At 41.5% G+C, this 17,382-nt stretch overlaps 2 protein-coding genes across 4 annotated transcripts; both read left to right on the forward strand.

Annotated features, from left to right (window-relative positions):
• The first annotated feature begins 1,486 nt into the window (after positions 1-1,486).
• LOC124067204 (interleukin enhancer-binding factor 3 homolog) lies at positions 1,487-13,003 on the forward strand. Of its 3 annotated transcripts, none has more exons than XM_046404362.1 (20): positions 1,487-1,584; positions 2,058-2,195; positions 2,718-2,829; positions 3,262-3,458; positions 3,602-3,770; positions 3,872-4,034; positions 6,581-6,672; positions 7,158-7,253; positions 7,367-7,478; positions 7,581-7,678; positions 7,754-7,862; positions 7,961-8,101; positions 9,823-10,013; positions 10,345-10,464; positions 10,656-10,787; positions 10,974-11,135; positions 11,421-11,547; positions 11,641-11,679; positions 12,036-12,359; positions 12,532-13,003. In XM_046404362.1, exons 2-20 carry the CDS (start codon positions 2,089-2,091, stop codon positions 12,639-12,641), a joined length of 2,601 nt encoding a protein of 866 aa, XP_046260318.1. In that variant the 5' UTR covers positions 1,487-1,584; positions 2,058-2,088; the 3' UTR covers positions 12,642-13,003. The 3 variants fall into 3 exon arrangements, with proteins under 3 accessions (XP_046260318.1, XP_046260326.1, XP_046260335.1); XM_046404370.1 differs by having other exon boundaries at positions 1,532-1,638; XM_046404379.1 differs by lacking the exons at positions 1,487-1,584; positions 2,058-2,195; positions 2,718-2,829 and having other exon boundaries at positions 3,318-3,458; positions 3,567-3,770.
• A 1,885-nt stretch (positions 13,004-14,888) lies between these two features.
• Positions 14,889-16,792, forward strand: acp5a (acid phosphatase 5a, tartrate resistant). Its single transcript, XM_046404391.1, has 6 exons — positions 14,889-15,022; positions 15,174-15,264; positions 15,375-15,574; positions 15,672-15,796; positions 15,880-16,225; positions 16,316-16,792. The coding sequence occupies exons 1-6, from the start codon at positions 15,005-15,007 to the stop codon at positions 16,553-16,555; spliced, it is 1,020 nt and encodes a 339-aa protein (XP_046260347.1). The 5' UTR covers positions 14,889-15,004; the 3' UTR covers positions 16,556-16,792.
• Positions 16,793-17,382: the final 590 nt, after the last annotated feature.

Raw genomic sequence — 17,382 nt, forward strand, 5'->3', positions numbered from 1 at the left:
TTGTTAAGAATTTATACTGAGGGTGGTGTGATTTCCTGCAGGGTCGTTCTAGACTTTCCATGGAAGATAATCATGACAAATAGAGAAGGATTATCCACAAAGGTCATGCAGATAACGACATATTAAATCAAAAATATTAAAGTTTGATTCAATTGACATTTCCAGTGGGTTGATTCCGTACTATGGCAGATGCGTAGGCTGGTGGCTCTGCTGGGAAAAAAGTTTGGGTGAAGTGCAGTATATTGATAAAATACCACTATGAACTTTCTTCACCCTCATCATCTCTTTCCAACCACATTCATGTGGTCTGCAGCTGCAACATTTTTTCATTCTTATTTCACAGGCCTGTCCAAAAATACTTTCTGCAACAAAGTGCAACTAGTTGGAAACAGCCAATGATATCAAGATGGCCAATTTATGTGTTATTATTTATGTGTTTTCATTATGAGAAGTGCTTATGTAAGAACAGATGTGCAGGTAAAGTTCAGCGGGTAGATTGGGCCTTCTAAGATCTGCAGGAAAGAAGTATTCAGATCCTTTACTTTAAGTCTGATGTCAAAAAAGTCCCTATAATCCAGTATGCATTGGTCCCCCTTGACTACTTTCTGAAGTTTACACTGATTTTAGCATCATTGAAAGATTGTATGGAAAGTGAAATAAGACACTCTTTTATCTTTTTACAGTGGGCTAGAGTCATGCTTTTGAATGTTGGCACAGCAGTGACAGATCTTTTGAGAGACCAGCGAGCTGATCAGTAAATGCTTCATTTACCTTTTAATACTGAAATCCCTGTCATTGTTACAGCCTGTAAAAGTTCAGCAGGTAAGGCCTTCTAGGATCTGCAAGTTGTTCAAAGTGTCACTGGCAAATTTTTATGTGTTTTTAGGTCCTCCATTTCACACTTATGTATTGTGTATTGAGATGAATGCAGCAATTGTTAATCTTAGTGGGTGGAAGAAGTGAGGCCATGCAAAGTGCTGTGTTTGTTTGGAATTTGGAGACTGGGAATAGATGCAGATTTTTGATTGGTAACCACACATGTGGGAGTAAAGGATAATGCATCTGTAGACAGGGTGGCTAAAAGGCAAATAAGTGAGACACCATTAGGCAAAACATATTATAGGGTACAAAAGGCAGTTTGCTGAAGTAGAAGAGAGGATGTAGTCGTATTCAGGATATGGTTTGATCACGCTGGTTTAAATAAGGCTGAAAACTAATACAAATAATGCATAATAAAGAAAGGGCAGATTGAGTTTAAAACAAAGGCTGAGATAAGCTGAGTGAGGATGGACTTTGGGAACAAATAGAGACAAGGTTTAGGAAACACAGAGGTGTAATATATTTCTTCATGAACACACACTGTTTGACATTTATTGATGTATTTTATTATAAAAGTAATACAAATATAATAAGAAGAATCACCATTATCATCATCTTAATTTAAATAGCCTTCAGATATAGCGTGTTGTACTTACTCCGGTACGGTAGGTGGCAGTGTGCACTTAAAGTTGGTACTGCAATCATCCAAAAACACAAAAAAAGGAGAAGTCAAGCGATCCTTCGCTGGTTGACGGCAACCAAAAGGTAGCAAAGTTATCTCGATACGGTCTACACTTGTTTATTATTTCGTTAGCAGAGGTAAGCGTCAGTGGTTTTGTGCTAAAACGACACGTCTAATGCAAGAGTACATAAGTAGCACTGGCCAACGTTAGCTGGCGCGGCTCGCTCGTATTAAGTGGGCGGTCAATGCTGTAAACATTAGCTACCCCGCTGTCATAGCTCATCGCAGTATCGGCTCAGTGTATGATTGGAGGACAGTGTTGTCATTGCACAGATGTATGAGATGTTGTGTGTTTATTTTGTGTTGAAATAAACTGTTAATGTGCACCTTAACGAGGAATCTCAACCTGCTGAGCAAACAAACTGCAACCAGTGCAGCATGCATGTGGATAACTTGATGGCATTCAGAACGTTTGGTTTGGTCGGCCTTTTGCTGCCAGGCTTCTAGCTGTACCAGTTGTACGCTGACCAATTAACGGTTTTTCCATCCAAAACAGGCAGTAGCTGCAGGCTGGAAGTCGTGACAACATGGCGTCCGCTGCAGCGTGGGATGAGCACCAGGCGTATGAGGAGCTTCTGTACTGGGACAGCCTCATACGGCAGGGCCACAGGCTCCTCCCGCACGATTTTGACAGGTACAGGCAGCATCAAGTGGATGGTTAACGAAATAGTTCAATATGAACACTGAGATAAAGGCGAGGAGATAGAATTTGGTCATTTTAGACATTTGATAACAAGCAAACTCGGTATATTTTTCATTAAAATGCATACGAGTAACATGTAGAAAAGAAAACGTTTTTTTTTTTTAAGTTCAACAGTAACCAAATATTTTAAAAATACAAACAAACATAAAGAAGTGGAGAGCACTTCAAACATAGCCCAAATTTAAACAAGTTTTTCCATTTGCTCTTGGAGGTTGGCACAGCAGTGACAGATGTTTTAAGAGCCCGGTGAGCCTGTCGAATTAAATGTAGACTTAAATATTAAAGTTCAGCGGGTAGATCAGGCAAGTTGTTCAAAGTGTCACTGGCAAATGTTGATTGTCTGTTTTTAGGTCCTCCCTTTCACACTTACGTATTGTTGTAGCATCTGCTTTGGACTTGAACGCTGCAGCCGGTCATCACAGGTGTCCTCAGTCTGTCATTTTGTCCTTCCAGGTATGAGGAGCTGCGTTACTGGTATGACTGCCTGTGCTACGAGGAGGAGCTGAGACAATACCACGATTACATTGCTGCTATGGAGGAGATTGAGGATAAACGGCATCATGAGGTTCTTGTTTCACCTTTTTTAATTTGAGTCATTTAATCCACTTCTTCAAGTCTCCTTACTAAGACTGAACATCTAATGTTTTCCATCACTTTTTTTGTTTCTTTTGCGCTTAAAAAAAGATTGCTCTTCCTCTTGCAAACTGTATCTGGTGCAGGTGTTTGTTTTTTTTGTAATCACGCACTTCCTAAGTATTACTGCTAATACTATACTTCCCATTGCTATTTTTACTTTATACATTGCATGAGATTTCAGTTTCACTGGAATACATCAAAGTAGTGACTGGATTAGGAATGCAGTCTGTTCATTACAAAAATAACTTATAAGTATGTGATTAAAGTATAAACCAAAGATACGTTTGCTCTTATTTACACTATGCTGTTCTTTTCTACAATATAATCATAATTTATATTATGATTATTTTTATTATTTAAGGAAGCTGCAGCCCCCCAGGTGCACATACGATCACAATACGATCGCCATGTGATGGCAAAACACTCTGAAGTGTATCCCTCGCCAGAGGAGCTGGAGGCAGTGCAGATGATCATCTCCCATGTGGAGTGCGCCCTTAAAATTGTGTCTGACCAGATGGATACCCCAAAACATGACAACGAAAACACAGAGGCGGAGAGGTGAGCGAGGTGTCCAAATGCTCTGTTGCTGTTGTCCTAATGATTAAAAATGTTTATCAAGGGTCTTTAAAAGCTTTTAACTCAACTGATTCATTTCATCTATGTCAGTCTTTTATATTCTTTTTTCCTCCTCATGATACAAGTGGTGATTCACAAGAGCGTGTCCTGCGTGGGGTTATGAGGGTGGGCCTGGTGGCCAAGGGACTCCTGCTGAAGGGAGACAAGCACTTGGAGTTGGTGCTGCTCTGCTCTGACAAGCCTACTGTCACCCTGCTCAAAGAAGTGGCTGAAAAGTTATCTGCACAGTTAGAGGTAGGAGATAAAGCCCACAGTTGGTTTACATCATTGTCCAGATTATTTTTGCTTGTTAGACCTTTCTGCCTACCTAATGTTTTGTTCCTTGTTTTAAATAGGACAGTTCAGCAGGGACATATACAGTAAGCCAGTGTCCAGGGGATGCAGCTCTTGTTGTGACAAGCACCCAATCAGTCCTGACTCTGACTATCCACCTGACATCACCCCTTGTCAGGACAGAGCAAGGGAGTGAAGCTGCAGAAACTCCAGAAGACCAAGAAGGTACGTATGTTGGTCCAGCCTCCAGCGAGACATCAGCTGATCTGTGCCTGATCTGTGTGTTCTCAATGTGCAGACACTGCACTGCTCCATTGATGTGTAACCCTGCGCTGACTATGGAAACGCCACACATGCTGTCCATCTTCATCTCATTAAACCTCAGTGGAGCTCGTACAGTGACTGTTTCGCACTGATGCCAGTGAACAACCAATGACTGTTGGCTCTTCACTCGCTCGAGAGTCCTGTCGTCGTCTTGTGACAAACTGGCGTGTGCCAGCACTACACTTCCTCTGTAGTCGCTGATGCATTCTGCACATGTTGTTGATAACAATGCCAGTCATAAAAACAACTCTGTTTATTCTTGTTGAATTGTTTTCATGTTTAAAGTGAAGGCTTTTCAAGAATAACAAGCAAAGCGCGTATTTGCATGTACTTGATGCTGATGCATTTGGCACCAGCTGCAGCAAAACTGATCATCGATGAGGACATTTCTGTGGCTTCTCTTGGGAGAATTTGAATCAAACGCACAGGAAAAACAGTAGAAACAACGAAATCATTGTTTCAGAGGTGAATGTGTTGGTCGGTCGAGCTTCTGTGTTAATTAGCGTGGGCTGTATTTATATTGGGGTATGAAGTTTTATTGAGTTCATTGAAAGGTCAGGGGAAGTTAGCTGAAGCCCTACAGAGAGAACCATACCGGTCTCAGTGCAGTTTTAGTCCATTTACTACACTGCACACTGGGGCTACACAATTAAAATTCTGGCCTTGTTGTTGCTGTGATTTTAGCTTCCACAGTCATTCTGACTTGATCGGGTGTAGGACTGACACTGTGTTTGAAGGGCTCTTTCCTGTGATGAGTAATGTTCCACAGAAGAATAACAGTAAATGTAGCGTAAGAGAAGGGGTTGATGGGAAATTCTTATTTCCGCCAACAAGTTTGTTAGTTGACCGTTAGCTCGCTTGTTAGCTTTATTTTAGTTCTTTGGTAATTTTTTTATTCAGTAAAATGGTGTGCAAACATAAACAAAACACCAGTGGAAAGTAAACAGAACAGTGGAGAGAAAACATGAGGTTTAGTCCAGTTGTCCTCAACCAACATGAGGGCCCCCTCTAAAAGTTTTATTGAATGTAATTAAATTTAATGGAATGTTAAGCTTTTTTTTTACAAAGACAAAATGCTAATTTCATGTGAACACTTACTTAAAGATTTGAACATTTTTAATATGCAACTCGGCGAGTTATTTTAGTGTGTGTGTGTGTGTGTGTGTGTGTAGGGCACAACATTGGTCCAGTAGGTGTCACCTCTGTGCTGTGGATCACTTTGAATAGAGGTAGGACCTATAGGTGGGCAGGTGTTGCTGAACAGACGAGCATTAATAGTTGTTTGAGCTCTATGCTAGGTGAGCGCTGTGTTGTTGTATTGCTGAAATGTTTGGCTATATGGAAATTCATTGACTGTATGAGATTTATGGTCAGGAATTCTTGCATGTAACTTGTTAAAGAATATTAACAGTGAGCAATAAATTTGCTTCTAAAATACAAGAAGCAGAAGTCAGATTGCACATTTCACATTTTACATTTCACTAGACCCTGCTAAGTGGCGCTACAGCAAACGTGTCAGTTATTCAAATGTTGCTCTATAAAACAATGAGCTGACTAGCTGTTGCATCTAAGATGGTATTGAAAAAATGTGATTACTGATTTTAAATGGCTCCTATCACAGATGCAATTTCTTTGGACCACCTTTTTTGTGCTCACTTCAGTTTTCTGAGTGTTTTTTTCTTTTTTCTTTTTTTTTTACGCCAGTCGACACATCTACATTTAAACTTCCCATTTAAACATCAAGGAAAATAGTATTTGGAACATCCTTGTTTACCAGTTCACCTTACTGCAGTCCTTCCGTTTTTCAGTTTTTAGTCTGTCCAACTTGCACAAGCCTACAACTTGCTGTGTATAGATGAGCTGAATTGTAGTGTTAATGTAGAAAATGAGCTAAAACGTGCACAAAGCTGGTATGGCCCTTTGTGTTTCCAATCTTTCAGAAATCATGTTTAAGCCACTTGTGGATCAGGGACTCCCATCAGTTTTGCTGCAGTGTGGGACACACGTATAGATTCTCTAAATGCTTGTGATTCACAACTGATTGCCTTTTAGTTTGTCAAGTTTTTAGGAACGCTGGACCTTTGACCAATTGGACACACTGTCTCAGGAAGGGGGGAAGCAGCAAACTCAAGCAGAGGGGCTGAGGGAACGGGGTATTTTCTTTTTACCCAGTGCACACATGAACAACATGCAGCGTTGTAAATGCTGCTGTGTCTTTATGGCAGCCTTTATTCTCACTTGGACACACATCGTCAAAAAGTTAGCCGTGATCTGTGACAGGTGTACTGTTATGCTTGTCGGGACCAAAGATTTACACATTAGGTACTTGGGATCCCCTTTCCCTGCTGCTGCTAGTTTGTGGAAAGCTGCTACTCCCTGAGCTGCAAGACAGAGCCAACCCCCTTGGTCAAACTGTACCTTTTCTTCTTACCCCACCTCGTCAATAGAAACGCGAACAGTCAACGATCCGCCGGACGTTCTGGACAGGCAGCAATGCCTATCTGCCTTGGCGTCTCTCCGCCACGCCAAGTGGTTCCAGGTTTGCATTCACGTCCTTATTTGTACGTAAGGTTGTTTCTTTGAATGGTCTCACATTATAATTTTCTCTCCACTTAGACACAGTAACACTTTTAACTGTGCTCTCACTTGTTGTCGATGTAGACCATAACCTTAAAGTTTCAGAAGTTTGACAGTTGTATTTATTAACTCATGAGGAGTGATCTCCTGATCGGTATCAATGACAGATTTAGATGAATCATTGGTATCGACACTAGTACAGAATTTGATTTATTAAAATGTCTGCTGTCAGATTGAACTCGCTCAGTATCAGCTCAACTGCTGCTGTGAAAACAGCCAGCCCGTGGACAAAAGTGTGTAATAATATGTATAAGTCGTAACGGTTTATTTGGAGCTGGTTCAGTTGTTCTTTCTGTGCTTTGTTTTCGGGGTCATTTTGTGGAACTTCAGAGCAAGGGGTCAGAGGTGGCAGCTCCTCTGACTGAAGTGGCTTTTTTGTGTCTTCAGGCCAAAGTCAACAACCTGAGTTCTGCCGTCGTGGTGATGCGGATCATGAGAGACTTGTGTAAGCGTGTTCCTGTCTGGACTCCACTCTCAGGATGGGTGAGTTTTGTTACACATACAGCACAGGCTGTGGTTGTGTATTAGTCAGCCTCATTTTCACAGCTCTGCCATGATTAATTGTGCCTATATTCTGTGCTCTCACCTCCTCATAGCCTCTTGAGCTGCTGGTAGAGAAAGCCATTGGTACATCTGAGAGGCCAATGGGAGCAGGAGAGTCATTGCGCAGGGTTTTGGAGTGTGTTGCATCTGGAATCCTCTTGGAAGGTGATTTTTTTTTTTTTTAATTGAATTGTGAAAACAGCATGGATGTTTGCATAAATGTTGGCATTAACATTACTATACTGATTTAACTGTATGTGCACAAAGACGGTCCTGGAATTAAAGATCCATGTGAGAAGGAAATGGTTGATGCCAGCACAGATCTGACTCCACAGCAGTGTGAAGACATCACACAAAGTGCTCAGGTAAGATGAGGCTGCTAATACATGTAGGCACACTCATGTTTTTGTGAATAGTACCTAATATTTTGTTTTCCTTAGTTTGCCTTGAGGCTGTGTGCATTTGGACAGATGCACAAGGTGCTGGGGATGGACCTCAAATCTATAAAACCACGGAAATCAATGGGAGCCAGCAGCAAAGATGGCATAGGTACCAAATAATCTGTGTCCTTTCCTCTACCTGTGCAGGTCACTTTACACTTTAATGAAATGATCTGTTCTCATGTGTGTCTCTCTTGTCTCATACAGCCCAGACACCACCTACGGGACACTTGAACCTGCCAGCTAAGAGACCACACGCAGAGGTGGAGACATTAGAGGACGAGACCCACCTTAACAGCAAACAGAGGAAATATCTCAAGTTCCAGAAGCGCTTTCAGAAGAAATCATGTTAGTAACACAAACTTTATGATTTTACGCTGATTTAGTTACGATATAGATATAATATATCACTATAATTGTAAGTTAAATCTTAGCTCTAGCTATTTTCTGTTCAGTTTAAAGTCGGATGCAATCCAGTGGATCCAATCCTGCGCCTAATAAATTGGCGGTATCATCTGCATATGATCATTGAAAAAAATGAGTGCGAAGCAAAGTTTTTGAGTGTGTGTTGTGTATACACACACACATACATTTTTTTTAATTATTATTATTATTATTCCTTTCTCTTTTGGTGATCATGCAGTGATCAGAGTTATTTATCAAGTATTAAAGCATGGATTTGCATATGTACAGCAACCAGTGTCAGCTGTCAACAGTGTAAACACTTCTGGAGCCCTGTTGTTATTGGCCTTTTAACTGTGTATGTTGTTGCTCATTAAACTGAATCAGGAATATTTTGGCTTTACTAATAGAAACTTGATGTATGAATACAAAAATATGTTCTGTAAATGTGTTGAAGAAATGTATACTGATCAGCCATAACATTATGAAAACTGAGAGGTGAAGTTAGTAACATTGATTATCTCGTCACAGTGGCACCTGCCACTGGGTGGGAAATGTCAGGCAGGAAGTGAACAATTTGTCCTTGAAGTTGATGTGTTGCAAACAGAAAAAAATGGTCAAGCATCAGGATTTGAGCAACTTTGACAAAATCTCCAGAACTGCAGCTCTTGTGGGATGTTCCTGGTTCTGCAGTGGTCAGAAAGTGGGCCATGGAAGGAAAACTGGTGGCCAAAGCTCAGTGATGTATGTGGGGAGAGAAGGCTGGCCCATGTTGTCCAATTCACAACGCAGAGTGCATTGTAGTTTGTTGTTTATTGGCCTGCAATCAGGGTGCCCATACTGACCCATGTCCACCGCCAAAGGTGCCTACAACTGGCACATGATCATCAGAACTGGACCAAAGAGCAATGGAAGAAGGTGGCCTGGTCAGACAAATCACGTTTTCTTTTCCATCATGTGGATGGCCAGGTGTGTGTGCGACGCTTACCTAGGGAAGACAGTGGAGGTAAGTAGGTGGAGACAATGTGATTCTTTGGGCAATGTTCTGCTGGAAAACCTTGGGTGCTGCCTTTCATGTGGATGTTACTTAGACATGTAGCATCTACCTAAACATTGTTGCTGACCAACTCGACATCATTTCATGGAAATGGGATTCCTTGATGGCAGTGAACCCTTTCAACAAGATGATGCGGCCTGCTACAATGCAAAAAATGGTTCAAGAATAGTTTTAGGAACACAACAACGTGTTTGTGGTGTTGACTTGGCCCTTAAATTCTCCTGAACTCAATCCAATCAAGCAGCTGTGGGATGTGCTCGAAAACTCGATTCATGGAGGCCCCACCTCGGGTTGTGCAGGACTTAAAGGATCTGTTATTTATGGCTTGATGCCAGATACCCCAGCATACCTTCAGAGGTCTGGTGGAGTGTGTGTGACAGGTCAGGGCTGTTTGGGCAGCAAAAAAAGGATCTTCTCAATATTAGGCAGGTTTCATAATGTTATGACTGATCGTTGTAAAATTATTCAGCGTTACCAGTTTTTGGGAATACCAGCTAACAGATAATGGGGGTTGGGTTCTTGGGTTAATCTCCTAATGTATTGAGTTTATTTATTTGACCACTCATATTTCTCTCTCTGCCATTTATCTGTTTCTTCCTCTTTTCCATAGTCACAGAAGACTTCAGCATGAATGCTGTTATGCGCTTGAACCAATACAGACCTGGTCTGGAGTACCGGCTTACATCTCAGACTGGTCCAGTCCACGAGCCAGTCTTCACAATGGCTGTGGAACTAAATGACAAGACCTTTGAGGCAACAGGACCTTCCAAACGAGCTGCCAAGCTTAATGTAGCCACCAAGGCAAGAGTCTTGTATTTGTGATCTGTATTCCTGTTGTCGTGATTGGCTCCCAGACCCATCCCTTACAAAAACCAAATCCTACATCTAAGGTATCTAGTTATTAACTGAATGATAAGATATTTGTTCACTTCTGTTTATTTTCGCTACATGTGTGAGTATAAGATTGTTTAAAGTTTGTATCGAGCTGTGCTCTGTCCTGTTAATCAAACATTGTTGTGATTGTTGACGGTTTTTCTGATCCGTTACAGCGCTCACTGGATGTGAATGAAGGAAGCGTTGTTGCTGTTTTAAATTGTGGTCAGCTCATGTTTTTGACTTTTGTCATTCACAGGTCCTGCAGGATCTCGGTCTTCTGACAGGCTCAGACTCTAAATCAGAGTCCAGTGGAGATGCTGACAGCATCCTGGAATCAGTGAAAGCAGCTTCCACGGCCTCTACTGCATCAGAAGACGTACGTTCCTTCATCTGAAGTGGTGTATTTAGAGGCTTCTTGTTTAATAAAACCATCATACAGTAAAACTGTGTCAGCCTTTGCTTTTGTCAGAGAAGACAAAAAAAGTGAACTCAGTGGAATGTTCTTGAGTGAAGCGTTTACAGTCATGTGTATTTAAGTGTCATTGTTTGTCCCCTTGCTGTGAACAGACTTGTCAGGGTCCTATCTTGACCAAAAATGGGAAGAACCCCGTGATGGAGCTGAATGAGAAGCGCCGCAGCCTGAAGTACGAATTGTCTACGGAGACAGGGGGCTCCCACGAAAAGTGTTTTGTAATGGAGGTGAGTCAGTGCGCTCAAACTAGAACGCTTTAAGGTGAAAAAGACCCCTGTAGTGGTTAGTGTTAAAGCTTCTGACTTCTCTAAGTGGTAGAATCAAGTGTGAATACACACTGTAATGGAAACACATGCATATCAGTTTTAAAGGGCCATTAAACTTTGATGTGATATTTTTCTCCCGTCTGTCAGGTGGAGGTTGATGGGCAGAAGTTCAAAGGAAGAGGCTCTAATAAGAAGGAAGCAAAGGCCTTCGCTGCCCTCGCTGCTTTGGAGAAGCTATTCCCAAATGACAACGGAGTGACAAATGTCAACAGAAATCCTTCAAAGAAGAAGGTCACCTACACCGACATGGTAATTCATATACTACTACTACTTGAAGGTCAAAACCAGCCAGGGTACATTTTCGTTAGAGTGTACACTGGATACAACTGAGATACATGTTGGCACAGCTATTAGTAATGTTGAATAAAACATTCAGCTCTCCAGTTAAATATTAAGATTGTGGCGCCTCTTGGTAATACATGTACACTTAGAAATGTATTTATGCGTGAAAATAATTCCCCAATATATTAGCCATTGCATGCGCACCTCCACAAGCTCTTGGCATAAAATCTCCTTCTGTTTCCTGTTCAACAGCACATCCCAGGGTTCGGCACTATCCGTGGCATTCCTTCAGACTCTGGGTCTCGTGGTTGGGGTCCCAACAGAGGTCGAGGCAGGGGCCGGGGCAAACCATTTCCTCCAGGACCCAGCTACAACAAGAGTAAGGAATGTTACTCTCACCAAGTGTTGACTTGGATTTAATACACCTGTGAAGAATTCAACTAATAATCTTTCCTTTCCTTCATTCTTAAAGCCAACTACAGTTATGAGAGCAGCAGCGGCACAGGCTATCGTAAGTGTACACTGACTGACTTTAGGCTGTGTTGGTGTTTTGTTTTTATTTTGCTGCTTAAAAAAAGGGAATTAAAAATAAAGTTCGGTTTCACTTGGGGAAAAAAAACAAGCCATAAAGTCAAGCTAAAAAAAAAAATACACCCATATCCTCTAAAGGTTAGAGCGCGATTCCCCTGTGGTCACCATAATGCCAGTTGTAAAAGCCAACATTTTTTCATTTTGATCTACATGTTTATTTTAGTATGTACCAGACATGAGTTGTCTTTTGTTCTCGCTAATGAATGAAAATTAGACCATGTTAGAAACAAATGGTTCTTAGCTGATACTGCTCTTGTTTTGGCTTTCATCTTTTAGATAAACTGTATGGTAATAATGCAGCCAAAGGCACTGGTTCCACTGGCTCAAGCACCAACATGGGCTATGGCACCTTTTACCCAGAGAGCAGCACCTATTCCTCCCCACCAGTCTCCAGTGCCAACTCAAGCGTCACGAAGACAGAAAGTTACCAGTCGATGCCTCCGCCTGCTGACCAGGAGAGCCCCTACAGCTACGGGTATGGAGAGGAAAAGAAGAAGATGCTGACCCAGGGTCAAAATGACGGCCAGGGAGGACACTACTCTATGTACAGCACGGCTTACCCGAGCTCAGTAACGGGTGGTCAAGCGTATAATAACTATGGTGAGTAAAGATGTAGGAAGTTGCAGTCAATTTAAAGTTTAACCAGGACTTTTTGTGCTTTTGTTTTTAATAGTAATATATAATTGATCTCTCGTTGCTTTTATGCCCCGTTTCAAGAGAAAATGTATCTAATAAAGAAAATATGGCCTTCTGGTTTGATGTCACTCCGCAGGCTGGGGAAGCCAGTCATCCTGGGGGAATCAGCAGGGGTATGGCATGTATCAGGGCTTTGGAGCGCAAAACCAGGGCTCATACTCTGGATACAGCAACATGAATTATTAATCGCCATATCGTGTACAGCCTTTCTTACCTCACTATGCCAATGACTCTGACGTGGTGGTGATCCTGGGATACGACTTCCGAAAGAGGAAAACAAAAACTGCTTGTTGGTGTCTCTGAAACTGGAATTTTGCTGTGTTTTTTCACCACACTTGCTAGTTATTGGACATCTGGTAAACCCAGACACGGACTTGTCTGCCTGTTTTCTTTAAAATGCAGCATCACTCATCATGTCCATGTTGACATGAATGTACAAAACATACCTGGTTTATCATTATGTTTTGTTTTTATCTAGTTTACTGGTTCTGTGTAAGTATGTTATGGTTTTGTGTGTCACATAAAATACTGTGATATTTCTTGTAAAATGGCTGTTATTTAGGTGCAGATTTTCCGACCATCAGTTTGCATAACTGCGTCACTTAAACAGTTATAAAGTTGTTAAGTTTAAGATGTTAGAGTTTACCTTTTCAGGCATCATGAATTGTGTTTTCAAAGCTGTAAAAAGGTTCTTCTTGAGCGTCCTTTAAAAATACCACAGATATTCCTCTCATCAGTGTTACAGCGAACATCTTGCAGCGCTCATGAGTGCTGCGAGCAGCATCTGCAGCGCATGCAGATGCTTCATAGTGTCAGCCAGCGCATGTGTGGTCTGTATGTACAGCTCTGTGGCTCACAGAGGTGAGATGAACCCTCATTGACCCCTCTGAAGAAATTCGGTCAGTATGGTTGCAAAGCTACTTGGCTTCAGTTTAACAACAACACAAATACATTTGGTAGGCATCGAACAAGTTATATTAGAAATTATGAAATCCATTTTTATATGAACATATACTGCCACTGTTGTAAGCTATCTGGTCTCTATATTTCTAGACATAGTATATATGCTAAATACAACAGTGAAATAGAGGGGCACTCCACGGATTTCTTATTTCACTTTCATGTAATTCATGAAACAGATTTTTAAAAAGTTGTCAAAACTGAAACTACAGGGAGTGAGTTATTCTGACTTTTTATAATAGTATGAGTTAAGCTCCAAAACCACTGGATCTTACATTTCCCATGATGCATTTGCTGGTGTCTTTCATTAGACTTTCCTGTCTTATAAACAAGTCCATCGTTCAAATTCCGTGCCTCTGATTTGCAATGCAAGCTTTCTGGGGAAAACCTGACATGTAAAGTCCAATCCAAGATTTTGTCTTTTTAAAGCTTTCTCCAGGCTGAACTTCATTTGTTAATGCAAAAAGTGGAGTGTCACTTTAATCAGATTTGCATGAGCATCATAAGAAATACTGTCTAGATTTCGAACACTGCTTTCATCTGTCAGTTCATCCGGTCACATAAACATTTGTTTTCTACTGATAACTTGATTTAGGGGTGCAAAAATTCCCAATTTATTGTGCACTGAAGAGGACATCAATGTTCAACAGATAATTGTTTGTTTGCATCAAAGTGAGAAGAGGACAGTGGGTCCTATTTTCAGTTGAAACTATGAAAAAAGTGTACAAATAGATAAAAGGGTTGCAGAACTCCAGTTTAATAAGAAAAACACAAAATACAAGAATGAATTATGTGAGAGTAAACAATTTAGCTCAGCATTTAATGTGCCTTATGCTAAGCATTGTGCCACTGAAATAAACTCGGTAGGTCACATTTATTATTCCCAAAAAGATGGAAGCACAAAGATAAGGAAAATGAAGAAGGGAAACAGTGATTAACACTGAAGTGGAAAAAGTGGAGTCTGGACCATAGCTATAATAACCATTGCAGATCACATGTGGCCCCAGTCCCAAGACTGAGTCAGGGTGTGAGCAATGGTCATGCTCGTCCGGCGTGTCCTGGGGCTGGTCCTCCTGCAGCCTCTCCTCTGGGAACGCTTTTAAAAGACGAGCAGAAGCAGCTGTACAAGGACAGAGAGTGACCCGTCAGGTCATTGGGAGTCAACCTCACCAGTTATCAGCTGTGAGTGTTTTTTGTCTTTAATCTGTGACACCATTATCTCTGCACACTGACGCCTACTCTTGACAAGTTGTTTTTCCTGTATGCCAGCTTTGTTTTCTTTTTGATGGTGGGAGGATTGAAACATTAGATGCTGCTTTGCTTTTGTGTTGTGTCTGCTAATGCTGATAGTCATTTGATCTGTGAGTTTTTATTTAAAAGAAGTAGACATGCAATGCTTTGACAGATATGAAACTGTGACCTCTGACCTTCTCAGCCTCACAGACATGGCTGCTTTGATTAGCTTCTATTACATCCAGCTGGGACATGTCAGCTTCAGACTGCAGCCAATCACAAGTCACCTTCATACATAAAGTAAGAGACCATGTTGTTGTTTAGGGAGGCAGGAAGGAGAGAGCAAGTGTAGGCTTATGGCACAAGGGGCAGCTGTGAGTTGTTTTATGTTCCTCATTTTCATGTCTACGTCTCTGCTGATGTGGTTTCGCTTTCAGTATGACCGACTTCGTTTTTTTGTTCTGCATTTCCGCTGTTTGTTCTGTTGCTAACTGAAGTTCCAGCTGCTTTTTTCTCTCTTTAAAGATGGCACTTACAGTGGTATCCATCTTAATTGCTGCCATCCCTGTGACCTACTGCTATCCTACTGCCTTCCAAGAGCTGGAGCAAATTAACAGTAAGTATTATGTTATGTAGGCCTTCATGATATCGTGAGCAACTTTGTCTATGTGAGATTTACCCTGTGCAGACTCTCATCTCTAAAGATCTAGTTGTGTATCTTTACAGAAAACAGAACCTCGATTAAGTTCCTGGCTGTAGGAGACTGGGGTGGAGTGCCTTATCCGCCCTACATCACCGCTGTGCAGAAGGCTACGGCTCGAGAAATGAGCAAAGTAGCAGAGCAGATGGGAGCTGACTTTGTTCTGGCCCTTGGCGATAACTTCTACTACAAAGGTGTGGACAGTGTGGATTCTCCTCGGTTTAAGGTCAGTTGAGTAAACTTGAAGTATTCTGAAAGGCAGTTTTAAAAACTTAATGTTAAAGCAATACTGGAGGTAAAAACCATGGTCTGTCCTCTGTCAGGACACTTTTGAGTCTGTGTACACTGCAAAGTCTCTCAAAGTCCCCTGGTATGTGCTTGCTGGCAATCATGACCATGCAGGGAATGTCCAAGCCCAGATTGACTACAGCCACAGATCTGACAGATGGTAAGACATGACTTTTCAAAATGTTTCTAAAGTTCAGACTTTAAACATTTAAGTAATAATGAAAAAGTGTATTGACTTTATAGGAAATTCCCTTCTTACTATTATGAGCTGAACTTCCACATCCCCAACACTGGCAAGATGCTGACCATCATCATGCTTGACACCATAATGCTGTGTGGCAACTCTGACGACTATGTGGATGAGAAGCCCAGAGGTCCCCTCCGTGCAGTGGATGCCAACCGTCAGCTGATCTGGCTGCAGCAGAGACTGGCTCAGTCCAAGGCAGATTTCCTTTTGGTGGCTGGCCACTACCCTGTGTGGTCTGTGTCTGAACACGGGCCCACAGAGTGCCTGCTGCAGAGGCTTCATCCTCTGCTTATCAAATACAAGGCCACTGCTTACCTCTGTGGTCATGATCACAATCTGCAGGTTGGTTCATGTAAAATGTGCAAGTGATCTGGTAGAACAATCCCATCCCTCAGTCCCCCTTCAATCCCATCCTGTGTTTGTCCCCTACAGTACATTGAGGAGTCTGGTGTGGGCTATGTGGTGAGCGGTGCTGGAAACTTCCTGGACCCTGATGTGCGTCACTGGAACCATGTTCCCAAAGGCACTGTGAAGTTCTTCACTGGCCAAGCTTCAACGTTGGGAGGCTTCATCCACGCAGAAGTCACCAAGAACAAGATGATCGTGACGTTCTTCCAGGCTAAAGGCACTTCTCTCTATCGCACCGTCCTCTCTCAAAGGAACTTTGAGTAGACTAGCTTACAACAGGAAGGTGAAGTTGTCAGTATTTCGCACACACTGCAGTGTTTCAGTTCGATGCTAATGATTGTTAATCATGTGTTTTTTGTTTTTTTTTTGTTTTTTTTTTGTTTTGTTTTTTTAAACGTTTGCATTAATATTTCAAAGCAATTGTATGTTTTTTAAAAGAATCAACTGGTTTTACATGTAGATTCATTGTATTATAAAAGAATAAATGTGGTTTGTAAAGAATGCGTCTTGTCAGCTTGTTTGGTTTTATGGCTTTGTTTGCATCACCGATATGTCTTGGGGTGTGTGTGTATGTCTCCTGCAAACACAGCTGAAAATGGATCTGCTTGGTGTGACTGAGGACACTAAGGTCTGGCAGCATGACGTTTCTGCTGCCTTCATTAAAACAAGCCATGAACACCTGGTAACTGGTTTTCCTGTTTAAAACAGCTGAAATGTTAATGCTGCCTTTTACTTTTTTTTTTTTTTTTTTTTTTTTTTTTTTCTTTTTCCAAAACCCTACTGTAGCCTCAAAGCACATGGAATAGGGTGTAATAATCATGAGCCTAGTTACTCAAATGAAGAGTCTACATAGGAATGTACAATGAGTTTGCCATCTATTCAGTAAGTCTACCAGTATTGTAAATACGACTGGACAGGCACAACAATTCCTCTGTTCTGTTCTCGGTCAATCATGTGACTTCTAATAAGCATATGAAGCATGAACTTGTAGTTATGCACATCTAAATTACAGTGTTTGGGAGAAGCAAATCACAAACTGATTGAGGGCAGATGGAATTGCCTGAGTTTAAATGTTTCTAAATGAGGATTAT

This window comes from Scatophagus argus, chromosome 2 (genome assembly GCF_020382885.2).
Source record: "Scatophagus argus isolate fScaArg1 chromosome 2, fScaArg1.pri, whole genome shotgun sequence".
Taxonomy (NCBI): Eukaryota; Metazoa; Chordata; class Actinopteri; family Scatophagidae; genus Scatophagus; species Scatophagus argus.

Excerpts from the sequence above, each read along its gene's own strand:
- LOC124067204 (XM_046404362.1), top strand. The coding sequence starts at position 2,089 with ATGGCGTCCGCTGCAGCGTGGGATGAGCACCAGGCGTATGAGGAGCTT. Across the intron at positions 10,465-10,655 it reads CCTCTACTGCATCAGAAGAC|ACTTGTCAGGGTCCTATCTT; the intron begins GTACGTTCCTTC and ends TGCTGTGAACAG. Across the intron at positions 11,680-12,035 it reads CAGCAGCGGCACAGGCTATC|ATAAACTGTATGGTAATAAT; the intron begins GTAAGTGTACAC and ends TTCATCTTTTAG.
- acp5a (XM_046404391.1), top strand. Across the intron at positions 15,575-15,671 it reads TGGATTCTCCTCGGTTTAAG|GACACTTTTGAGTCTGTGTA; the intron begins GTCAGTTGAGTA and ends GTCCTCTGTCAG. Across the intron at positions 15,797-15,879 it reads AGCCACAGATCTGACAGATG|GAAATTCCCTTCTTACTATT; the intron begins GTAAGACATGAC and ends TTGACTTTATAG.